Raw genomic sequence first — 12,861 nt, 5'->3', positions numbered from 1 at the left:
CAACATCTTAAATAAAGTCTTTAGAATGAACCAATACCGCTATGCTGATACTCTTCCAGATTCTCTTCGATACCAATGTCTCAAAATTGTGAAAATAAAAGGTTGTTCAAAATGCTGATTAATAGTAATACTGCATGCATTACATGCACCAATTTTCCAGAGATTTGCTTTAAAATATTGAAAGAATTATTCTGAAATGTTAAAACATGTGTCACTTGATGATGAAATCAATTTTTTACACAATACTGGTGCAAAATATATGAAAATTTAAACTTCTGCTATATTTTCAGTAGAATAGGATCTGTAACAACTAAGGTATATAATTTAATATCAGTTCCTGATTGAATTCCTTAACTAAGAGCATATACTACGACAAAATACAAAAGTAAAGATGATAAAGTATTTCCTTGTTTTAACACACCATGAAAATTGTAAATTTATCAGATATATGATTGCTTTCGCTGTTTCATTAAGGCATACATTTATCATAGTAACAAACTTTTCAGATATTCCAAACCCATATAATTATTATTATTATTATTAAGAAGATATTTTGTTTCTTTAGTGGATAAAATTTATAAAATTTGGACTCTGATTGGTACAGTCAATTGTAATTGTAAAATACACATGGATGACTATGCTCACTGAAGTTTCAATTTCACTGCGTCTTTCACTTTGCGATCTATATGTGAGGGGAAGACAAAATATGGTTGGTTATATGTGTACTGCTGGGCTTCGAGTGTATACTGCTCGTTTGATGCAGTAGGCTCATTCTGAGCTCATTTGACAGGTAAAAGAATGATAATCAGAGGAAAGGAGAATATATTTTAACAATTTCATCAAACAGTTTAAGCGTAATAAACTTTTAAAAATGAACAATTAAATATACCATTGCTAAAATTTATATTTGTGTTTTTTGGGGAGGGTACAAAGAATGTTCCACTGCTCCCGATTCCTATTTTTGGAAAATTTACAGTAATGACAAAAATATAGGGTCTGTGGAAGAACTAGCTAAAATGTAAATTTTAGTAAACAATGCAACAGTTCTTAAAAATTCTACTATTGGATTCTAAGTGTGGCAAACATTTGATGAAGAACTTGAATGGTTCATTATTACAACCAGACAACTGGAATGAGTTTTGTCTTAGAAAAAGAAACTATGTGGATTTAGATACTTACTTTTCAAAGCCAGGGTACACAAAATGACATATAATTCAAGGAACTCCTCACCCTTGACTCTACTTTAGAATGTACTGTGCCATTGCGATCTGTGTATAATGTGGCTAGTTTCCTTCACAATACTAGAAGAAATCTGCCTCTTCTACTGAGAAAGTTTGCTTTAAGTCAGGACTTACAGTTTAAACACCATGTCATCAGGGAAGGTCAGCATCTTCTAATTAAGTACTGTATTGCATGTGTACTTAGTAGAGTACTGCTCGGGACCACTTTCGCTCGCTTGTACTCGTTCCAGTCTCCCACACTTGAGTGTGCTACGCTCGAGTGTATACAATGGAATAACATCTTAATGTGATAATAATAGTAGACACACATGTGAAATATCGATTGATTGATTGAGTTGGAGTTTTAAGTCCACTTTATGCACAGTAAGACTAATCGGAACTGGACCTACAGTTTAAAGTGGGATCCAAACCACTATGTGCCTCTACCAGGTATCGAACCCAGGACCCATTGATTACAAGGTGACGATGCTACCACTGCGCCATCAGACAGGCCTATGTGTGAAATATCCACCTTGGTAGTTTCAGCCCACAATCATCTATTTCATTTTCATATATCACCGCATATTGGTAAGATACACATGGAGATAATGACTGTTCACTTAAGTTTCAATTTCACTGTGACTTTCACTTTGCAATTGGTATGTGAGGGGCCAATATCAAAGACAAAATACAGTTATACGTGTACTACAGGGCTTCGAGTGTATACTGCTTGTCTTGCTTGTTCGAGCGTTTGAACTATTTGGCACTTGAGCAAAACACTCTCTAGTTCTTAATATAAGTAGCTGTACCACATGGATCAAATATTAATTTCCTTTACACAGGCTACTAAGTAGAATGAAAGATCTCACCTGGAAGTGAAGGATAATACGGCAGTGTTCCTGGCAACATCTGCCCTGTGAGAGGCATCCCCAACCTTGCAGTGAACGCAGCTCTAACTTCAGCCTCTGATACTGGAGGTAACTTCATCCCATCCTATATATAAAACCACAAAACTTTACAACCAAGCTTAGAGCAGACTGTACAAAACATGTATTTGGAATTTTTGATTCTTTTTAGACAGTTTATTCCTTAACAAATTAACCTAGGATAGAAACTAAATGTATTATGTACAAATTTAACTTGAATCACCATATATACATATACAGTGTGTCCAATTCCTGGAGAGGCCGAGAGATCGGGAGAAGTGTGGCAGGCGGCGCTAGCAGAGATGCTGACATTTTCGACCAGTAACGTCCCGCTTATTTTTATGGACATATCTTTAGCATGCAGATATTTATATTAATATTGCAAAACGAGCACTAACATGTGTTATAAGAGTTGTTCAAAGCGATGTCCACCTACATTCACACATTCCTGGCATCGTTTGATGAAATTATGATTCACACGCAAAAGTTCTTCTTCCGTAATTCTTCCAAGTTCTGCTCTTATATTGTCTTTTAGTTCGTCGATACTATGAGGGTTATTTCGGTAGACTCTATTTTTTTTAAGTTCCCCACAAATAATAACACTGAGGAACAAATTAAAACTTTTTGTTTTGCCGATGGATGAAAATAGGTGATCTTTAATAAATCGGGTGCGCTGATTTAAAAAATCATAACTAAAATTCTCTATCACGTACCATTTCTGGCGGAAACCATTTTGAAAAATTTTCACCGCACATTAAAGAAGGGTAAAATATAGCATTTTGCTCCAAAAATTAATGTGATAATGTGAATTTTAGTAATAGATTGGGTTCATAGAATACCAAATATGATTGTAAATGATGTAGTTATGACATGCATTAAAATTTGCAGTTGCAGGCAAATAGTAAACATTAAAGTAAACATTAAAGTAAACAATAAAGTAAACAGTAAAAGTAACACACGTCCAAAACGTATTTCTGTATGATATCTGCTTGTAGCAGGCATGTTGAACATCTGAGACTGTGTTCCAGCAGTAATCCGCTAGTAAACTGGGAGACCATCTCCCTTTATAACGTTTTTCCATTTCTGAGATTTGTTGGTGAAAGAGCTCGCCCTGCTCGTCACTCACTGCACCCAGATTAGGGGGGGGGGGAGTCTAAATGGGAACAGGAGAAAGTGGATCTTGAGAGACTTATTGCATCCCATTTCTTTGTATGTTGCCAGCATACGTTCTACACGTTCAGAGTAATTGTGAGCCCTATGGTTGCCAAGGAAATTGCGACACACACTTTTGAACGCACCCCATGCTGCTCTCTCACATTCACTTAACAGTTCTTTAAAATTGGGATCGTTCATTACCTCCCGGATTTGAGGGCCAACAAAAATCCCTTCTTTTATTTTAGCATCGCTTTCACGAGGAAATTTTCTTTGTAAGTACTCAAACCCTTTTCCTTCTTTGTTCATGGCCTTCACAAAGTTCTTCATTAACCCCAACTTGATGTGCAGTGGGGGGAAGTAAAACATTGTTGGCGTCGACAAGCGGTTTGTGAGTGACATTTTTTTCACCAGGTGTGTACCACTTTCTGGGAGGCCAGTGTTTAGTTTTGTAATGCATGTCCTTTGCTCTGCTGTCCCATAGACAGAGGAAACGACAGCATTTCGTGAAACCTGATTGCATCCCCAAAAGAATTCCCAGTACCTTCAGATCAGCACAGATTTTCCACTGGTGTTTGTCGTAGCTAACACTTGTGAGAATCAAAGCAATGTTTTCATATGTTTCCTTCATTTCACTCGCATGAGCAACTGGCACTGAAGGTTTCTCATTTCCATTATGCAGGAGGACCGCCTTCAAGCTAGTTTTTGACGCATTGATGAACAACCTCCATTCGTCTGATTTATAGTTTTCTCCCAACTCCTGCATTAATCCAGTGACATTGTTGCAGTATACCAGGGACCCATTCATAGAAAAATAGGAAGAAAATTTTAGTTGACGTTTTCTGAATGTAATACTTGTCCATGGTTCCAGCAGGTTCCACCCTTGCAGTCTTGAACCCAGCAGTTCCACTTCTTTCTTTGTAAGGTTCAAAACACGTACTAAATCATTTAATTCTGGCTGGGTGGTAAGATACGGTGTCTTCCGTGACATCCGTCAGGATCATGTCCGAGAGAAGATATTGGTTCATCTGAGGAAGTTTCTGTTTCCTCTTCCAAAGACCATTCCAATGGTGGCTTTGGAACAGGTAATGTCTCATCATGTTGCATTGGTCTTATCGCAGAAGGTAAATTTGGATACTGATGGATATTTTTGGATTTTCTTCAGAATCCCATAACATTAGTTAAACAAAAGTAACAATCAGTAACGTGATCTCGAGGTTCGCGCCATACCATTGGAACAGCGAAGGGCATACATAGATGGGTATAATGTAACCACCCTCGTAAATATCGTGAGCATCTACTGCAACAGACATGAGGAGCCCACCCTTTATCTTGGTCTCCGATTTTGCATCCGAAATATAGCTCGTAAGCTTTCTTCACTATTGGTGTAATTGAGTTTTGTTGGGAATTTGTCGTGAACTCACTACACACATAGCAAAACAGATTGGGTGAATTTACACAATTACGAGGCATCACTGCACTATTTTCAAATACCACACAAAACAAACGCAATGAAGCACACAACCTAACACACAACCTACACTTCCAGCGAACAGAACGCAACTGATAAAGACACAATACAATAAGTCACTAAGTCACCTTGCCTCTTTAACAGACTTTTCTCTACTCTTATCTTATCTGGTAAAAAATAAACAACAATGTTTGCCCTTTTTTGTTGTCATTACAATGCTTTCTTCATATTACGCAGGGAAAACAGCCACACGTGTTCTCTTGAAGAATCCCTGTATATCATATGGCGAAAAAAAGATTTGTCACATTTACTTCAATTTTGTGTTATTTCAAAAACTAGACGTGGTGGAGAAAAAAGAACATCATTTTCGTGTTCAGCAAGTCAAAAAACATAGAAATAGGTTGTTTTCCGGTCGCGGCAAATTTCATTGTTCCTCAGTGTAATCGCACACTGGAAGATCTAACGAACCTCCTGTAAAACACGGCGTAGAGGTTTGTTTGGAGAGCATTCTAATGTTGCCCTAGTTTCGTCTAGTTTTTCATTGGTTAGAATCCGTCGTTTTTGCTTAGGGGTTCTAAAATTTAAGGATCCAGTTTCTTGTAATGTAACGACAAGACGTCCAACTGTCTCTCAACCTGGAGGTGAAATGCCAGGGAATTTCTGTGCAAATTGCCTACACACGTCTCGACACGAGTATATTTTCATATAAGTGTCATACATAAAAATTCTTTGTTTTAACGTGACCTTTGTGATTTGCATTTCAATTGCCTCACTTGCACACAAAAACACACACACTGCATTTACACAAAGAAGTAGCACGGCAAGTAACCAAAAACCATACTCTTTCACAGAGTACAAAATTAACATGCTCTTGGTTCAAGGTCTGTTCTTCCTACTACACTCGCAGCTCTGTCCAGGGCACCTGTAGTCGCGAAAGAAAAAACAACTCAAGCTCGGAGTTAGTCTGCAACGTAATCTTGATACAGTGTTGCACATTCAAAAACTCCAAACGATTCCGAGCGAAGCAAAACACTTTCAAGGGTAAACTTAAATGGGACATTACTGGTCGAAAATGCCGGCATCTCCGCTAGCGCCACCTGGCACACTTCTCCCGATGTCTCGGCCTCGCAAGGAATTGGACACACGGTATATAAAAGGAAGGGAGGGAGGGAGGGAAAATACAATACCTCCTAATTTAGGTATTTTTTTTTAGGTGGTTAAACCATTGTTCCAAGTACATGGTCACCAATTTTCAAAATGTTGTTAATTAAGCTCTAATTCACAAGGCTACAGACTAAAAAATGATTTGAAAAACATCTTTTAACTGTTAACAATTAATTCCTCAATCACATTCATTAAAAGAAAAAGAAATGAAAATCATGAAATTTTTACATTAAATATAAACAATTTCGCCATTCTGGGATTTTCCAAGATGGCGGGCACACAACAACAACATGGGCAAGGCAACCACCATTACTGCTGGTCTGTGCATGTGTAGCTTGGATCAGAAGGTAGTGCTTCTGATGTGAAACAAAGCTGAGTGAACCCCACTTTCCTTACATGTATATAGGTGATATCGTGCATCAGGAGGAAGCTAATGATTGTAAGTACCATAATTTCGACTGCATTGAATAAATGAATAAATGTGTTTCTTGAAAGGTCCTGTGTCTTTTTCCATATTGAGGGATCATATGTGCCAAGGTTTGTAAGTTCCGATCTGATATTGAGGCACTGACTGGCTCAGTTCTGGTTATGGCAACCAGGGGCGACCCCATCAGAGAATTGAGAGACCTTGGGTGGTCTAAACTTAAATACATTCAAATCCACACATTTATTTATTTTACAAAGGATTCCAAATACAGCATTTTGCATTAGAATGAAAAGAACAATATAAAGTATATATGAAGTGAAATGACTTACAAATGTTTACACAGCAAATTTCCAACATGTACCTGATTTTCAAAAGTGTCTATTTGGTTTGACAGATTACAGTATAGAAAAGAAAAATGGTTCTAACAATAATAGAAACCACATTAGGAAATAGGTCACAAAAACTAAATAGAATAAGACAAGTGGATAAAGAAGGAAAACATATTGAAACTAGATTTATTTGTATTCCATTCTACAAAGGTTTTTTGGCATAAAATTGCAAAAAACTTCTAGAGAATTTGATTTAAAAATCTTCAATAAATTTGGAGTGCACAGTTAATGAGAACTAATTCCAGAGCAAAGAATATACAATATAATTTATTAGTGTTCATGGGATTATGCAGGACAATATCAAGAATATAGGGAAAGAGGTGGCATGAATATGATTTGGACATTACAAATTTAGACCCAAGAATGGGCATGTCGGAGAGAAAAGTTTTTAAAGAGTAATGGGAGACAGATTTAAATGTGTGGGAGGCTTTGTTCATTGCAAAAGAACACTAGAAGAAATTAAATAAGGAGAATGGCAATTTTGTCTCACTATGGAGTTCTATTTTTTATAAGTGGGGAAAGCCCTGAAATTTCCTCCAACTGAAAATATCAAGAAACTTTGTAAAGAAAAACATTTTAAATTGCCTGATGATATCTAGGATTTATAATTTAAGTTTAAACAATTCTCAATTTATAATTTTGAACTTCTGTAGGAAATACAAAGTTGCTCCTTATTTCACAGTTAATTATTTTGTTTAAATGCTTGTAACAACTGAACTAGAAGAAGAATTCTATATGCATACATACAAGAAGAATTTAGGAAAACCTCGTTAATACGATATTGGTTAATCCGAAGTTCTTCCCATTTCCCAGTCGATAACATAGGATTTTTAATGTATTTCGGTACAGATAATTTTTAATACGAAGTTGTTTACAAGACCCTTCGGAAAAACTGGTTTCGCTTAATTCGAAGTAGACACCTGCATAAGTCGACAAGAGAAGATCGAATGTGGAGAGAGCTTGGATGTTACTTTAAATTGACCTTTATGTGTTTCCTTATACAGCTGCTGACAACTCGGGGGAAGCAGCCCGAAATGCCTGCTGGCATTTGTCAATGTGCATGGTAGTTCAAGGTCTTTCATCACTGAATGTGCCACATTGGAAATATTCACCAGTGCCAGATGAGAAATGCGAGATGTTCCAAAATAAAGATGCGTGGCACCTGGAAGTCTCGCCCATTTGTCTAACTCTGAGCTCGAGATTCAGCAGTTCCCCGTGAGCTACTCTTGGCCTGGTAGCTGACATCTTCCGGTAACCACTTTTAATTAAAACGTGTTATTAGTGCCCTGTAGCACTTCATAAAAAAGGGAAACTGTTGCAGATAATCTAAGACACATAGACCAACTAAAGACCGTCAACCTGCTTAACACGGTGTCATCTAGGTTTATGCAAAATTTTACCTCAATCTTATGCATGTCGTAACTCTCGTTTCCCGCTTCATACATTTCCCAAATGTTCCGGTCATAAAATTTGCCAAAAAATGTTCTGTTGGCCAAGTGACTTCTCCCTCTTTTCCTGTCAGCAAATGGGGGAAGAGGGAGGGTTTCAATGCTAATTGTTTTGGCCACAATTTTCTTGCTTGTGTGTGCACACGGGCAGATTTCGGGCAAGGTGGAAGTGGATCCCTCCTCCTTTCGTTTGGCATCTAAAGTGAAGCAACCAGTTCTGAATACGTTCTTCACAACGAACAAAAACTTAGGATAAGAAAAAAAAGTGACCCCCTCCCTTCTCCTACAATAGCTCATTCTCCGTCACTGGTGTGCACGGCAATGCGATAATTGCAGAATTCAGGTTCCTCTTTCTTGTTTGGGTGCAGCTGTCTGCATAGGAACTATTGCCCGTATTATTGTCTATTGCATGGTAAAACATAAAGCAAGGATCATTTCTTTCTTCTTCAAACTGCTGATAAAAGTTCGGTCTTAGACAGTTGCGTTATGTTTGAAATGCAGAGGATTTTCTCTTCGAGCACCTGTTGCTTGAACTTCCAACCGGTCTCATTGTGTTTATGCTGCAGCTGACGCCCGTGTTTCGTCTAGAGTCTGCAAAGCTGTCGCTTGCTGATAACAGCAATGACTCATTCAGCGTGAAGGAAAAAGTGTCATTGTTTTAAATCTCGCAAAGCTGTTTCGATTTGATGATAACGAAATTAGATCTCCAGAAAGAAAAACAAAGAGTTAAAACAACTTCATGGTGCACACAAAGTTCGATATAATATAATCGCCACTTTTCTTCAGAATCATTCGCGTGCTATAAAACAATAAATCACACAATGCTCAATGTAGGAATGGATGCCGAGACCGATATATAAAAAAAAAAGTTATTCAAGAAGTAAAGTTTTGGCGGAGCGAGTATTTGACCTCCAGAATACTCCTAAATCCAACAATAAATCATTGATTAACTTGAGAGTAAATAACAATCCCCACTTTGATATCTGAAAATGCGCAAGTTTCATAATGCTTGTCTTGAGTTCATTTTATGCTGATGGACTAATTGGGAATAAATATACAGTTTAAAGTGGAATCCAAACCCAAGTGATTATCGAGTGCGACGCTGTTCAATCTGTCCTCGGATTCACATTCGATGCAATCAGACTGCAAGTTGCATGCTTCCTTTTTCAGGGTGGATTACATTGCACGGAAGAGTTTGGACTTCTCCCTGGAAAGGGGGATGAATATGAAGTTGGCTGAAGCAAAGAAAAAGTGACTTTTAGACAGCTGAACCAGAACGAAATTTACAGTCCTGCTTTTTTGTTCTCTCTCTATCTCTCTCTCTCATCTGGTGCTGAGAAAGGTTGTATTGTCTCTCCCCAAGAGATCTTATCTTACCCCAAGAGATCTTATCTTACTAGTTAATCCTGTAATGTACAATGCTCTAGTAAACCCACATAAAATCCAACATTTATTCTTCTAACTTTTGCTGTGCCCAGTGTGACTGCTGTCAAGATTCTTCGAGTTTCGCTTGCAATAAACGAGAGATTGTTTTCCTTTCTGTAGGTCTCAGTGCAAACGGGTTTATCATGTACTAAAATTGTAAAAAATTCATAGAAGAGCAACGACTGTGCACAATTGAAAGAAAATACTGTTTGTTAAAAGAGTTTTTTGGTGAAAACGTTTTCATGTTCTATTTTCCTTCCCACAATATGCATCCCGTGCATAACAGGTTGTAAATGGTGTTACCGTCTCCTAAGAATCTGTGTGCCCGCGTAAGCTCCGTGCCCTCATTTTGTGTAACATTTTTTATAGTTTTACAATATTATGTAGTACATATAAAGCTTAATTTGTGAGTTACTACCAAGTATAAAACATCTGTTATGGGCAGTGCTCGAAAAAATTTCTTCAAAGCTAGGTGCCAGCTCTGGAAATCAGGCGCCAGGAAACTACCTACTAGCAATTATGCATACTACAGAGTGTTTCAAAAGTTGCACAACCCAAACTTTGAAAATGTATATCATGAAAACCATAAGAGGTATTTACACCAGGTTTTCTGCACTAATCATGTATGCTATCACTGAGTTAATAAATTTATGTTAGCATGTATTAAAATAAAAGCAATTACATTATTTTAAAAAAATATTGTTAATTTGCTGAAAACATCTGAGAATTGATTTTCAACAATATATACCAACGTAGAAATTTTCAGCGAAAAAATGCAGGTTCGACCAGGACTCGAACATGGGTATCTGATATACCGTGCTATTGCTCTAACCACTAAGCTACTGAGCCAGCCTGGCCTCACCTGATTTTTCGCTGTCGTGCGTCTGTTGACAATATTTCGACCTGCTACCATTGCCATATATGTCCCAAAAATGGTACTTTTTCACTCAACCCATAAAATCGCTAATAAAAATCCATCAAATGTTTCACATGAACAATATTGGTCGCAAATGACAGATTGACATAGCATCAGTCATCAGACATCTAATTATGACCCTTCGATAATTTCTTACTTATTTTTCTCATTCAAAAGTGCATTTCTGGAAAAAATTTAATTCTGCCATCCGCTGGTTATTAATTTATCTAAATTTTCTGTATGGAGAAAACTGATAATTTTAAGCATTGAAAAATAACGCAATGTGCGAGACTTTATAATGCAGAAAACACGGTGTAAATATCTCTTAAGGTTTTCATGATATACATTTTCAAAGTTTGGGTTGTGCACCTTTTGAAACACTCTGTATAAGAAGCTGAGCATCACGGTATTCAAAACATCGCTACATCATTCGAGAAAACAGGAAATGGGGTGTTGGGGGTCAAAGTGTAAGAAATTATTACTGACTCTCTGGAATGTTCACAACGTTGATTAAAAAAAATAATAATAATTTGCTAACTTACGCTGTGCTGCAATTTGAACTTAGAGTCATCAAAATTTCGTACATATTACAGCATAAGATCACAGTCGCCAGGCTGAAATTTTTAGTTGCCATAGCAACCGTGATTTTTCGAGCCCTGGTTATGGGGTAATTTATACTGAAAAACAGGTGCCATCTTGAAAAATTTGGATAACTCGAAGTTGACATTTTTTGGTCCCTTGAACTTCGTATTAACGAGATTTTCCTGTAATGGAGTAAAATGTAAAATAGCTACTTCTTGAAATATATTATAAAATTTACTACTTGAATGAATTTATATTCATCTGATGCAGAATTTATTGGATTTACGAGCATTCAAGTAGTAAATTTTATGATATAATTTTAAAAAATATTTCCAATGGTTGCAAGAGTAATGTGAACATACCCATATATAAAAAAACCCACTGATAACATCCATTGTTAGTAGCTGCAATTACTTACAGAGGAACCAGATGGAACAGGTGGTCGACCAAGTGAGATGTTTGGCATGGATGGACTGCTGTATAATGACAGATCACAAATGCTACCCTGGCCGGAGGTTAAGGGACCATATGGAGAACCTTCACCTTCCTGCAAAACAAGAACATAAGCACTAAGCATTTAAGTACATAGGTTGGGGTTTGAATCTAGACTTCAATACTTACATGTTACTTGGCAAATAATGCACATCAAAAACATGTCAAAGTTCACAATTGAGTTGCCAAATCCAGTTCTATAGCATGCTGAATATGGGAAATTTATCAATAAATTTCTGCTATTTTGAAGACTATTTTTCAGCTAGTATAATGCTTAGAAAATTTGCTGACAAGTCACAATGATAGAAATTCACTCAAACAGCTGACTTTAGTTGGATATGGGAAAACCCAAACACATCTTCTAATCAAAACATGTTCAGATCTGGGAGTGAATGTGTTGATTCATGTTTGTTCTCCGAGATAAATCAATGTTATTTATGATGCATGGTGTTGCAGTTCCATCTACTGATTGTAAATTATAACTTGAATCATAATCATCACCTTACACATCAGTCAACATCAATGATCTACTATGTGGGAAACATTTCTTAAAGAATAAGTAATTATGATCATTGTAGATATTTTTCACAAACTTTTGTACAATGTTCAATGTTTAACAAATGAAACAAAATAGGGCAATACCGATGTATTGGTTCAAATGTAATCATGGATACTAGTCAAAACTTTCCTGGGTCTGGATATCTCATAAGTCCGTAAAAATGGCATGGTACACTTTTATACAGTCAGCTCATCCTGTACATTATGCAAAATGAATTATTTCCATTTAAATTCACACCAACATTCTGTGGCTAAAATGATAGGTATTTTAATATTACAACTATCACTAACGTAATTCTTCAAATATTTTAAAGTAAAACTGATAGACCGATGTGGTATAATTGCAATGTAATACTTATGAAGTATTAATATTTATTATGCATGGGCCAATAAGCCAATACCGACAAAGTACCGACACTGATAACCAATCTTCTACCAATCACACATAAAATCCCAAATGGTCCTTGAAGAACCTAAATGGTTTATTGACCTCCTTAATAAATGTATATTACCATATGACTGCAATGCAAAAGAAGCTGAATATTTAGATATATACTTTAAATAAGCTAGGGAATGTACACTATATGCTTTTATCCTTAAAAATTATACCAAAATGTCAGAATATTGTATTAATTATAAGATAATAATTGATATATTGATATGCATATATCGACCGATACTGATAGAGTAC

General features: G+C 36.6%; 1 protein-coding gene across 10 annotated transcripts in view; it reads right to left on the bottom strand.

The window, feature by feature from the left end:
• HDAC4 (histone deacetylase 4) overlaps window positions 1-12,861 on the bottom strand; it is a 153,790-nt gene that overhangs the window by 20,445 nt on the left and 120,484 nt on the right. For all 10 annotated transcript variants that reach the window (XM_083120777.1, XM_083120778.1, XM_083120774.1 and 7 more), the window contains 2 exons: window positions 11,539-11,667; window positions 2,090-2,213 (listed from right to left, as the gene is read on the bottom strand). In XM_083120777.1, the coding sequence (XP_082976903.1) occupies window positions 2,090-2,213; window positions 11,539-11,667 (253 nt within the window). The remainder of the gene's footprint in view (window positions 1-2,089; window positions 2,214-11,538; window positions 11,668-12,861) is intronic.

The sequence above is a fragment of the Lepisma saccharinum genome, chromosome 4 (genome assembly GCF_977018435.1).
Source record: "Lepisma saccharinum chromosome 4, izLepSacc3.1, whole genome shotgun sequence".
Lineage (NCBI taxonomy): Eukaryota > Metazoa > Arthropoda > Insecta > Zygentoma > Lepismatidae > Lepisma > Lepisma saccharinum.
This window is presented reverse-complemented; position numbering and strand designations above follow the sequence as displayed.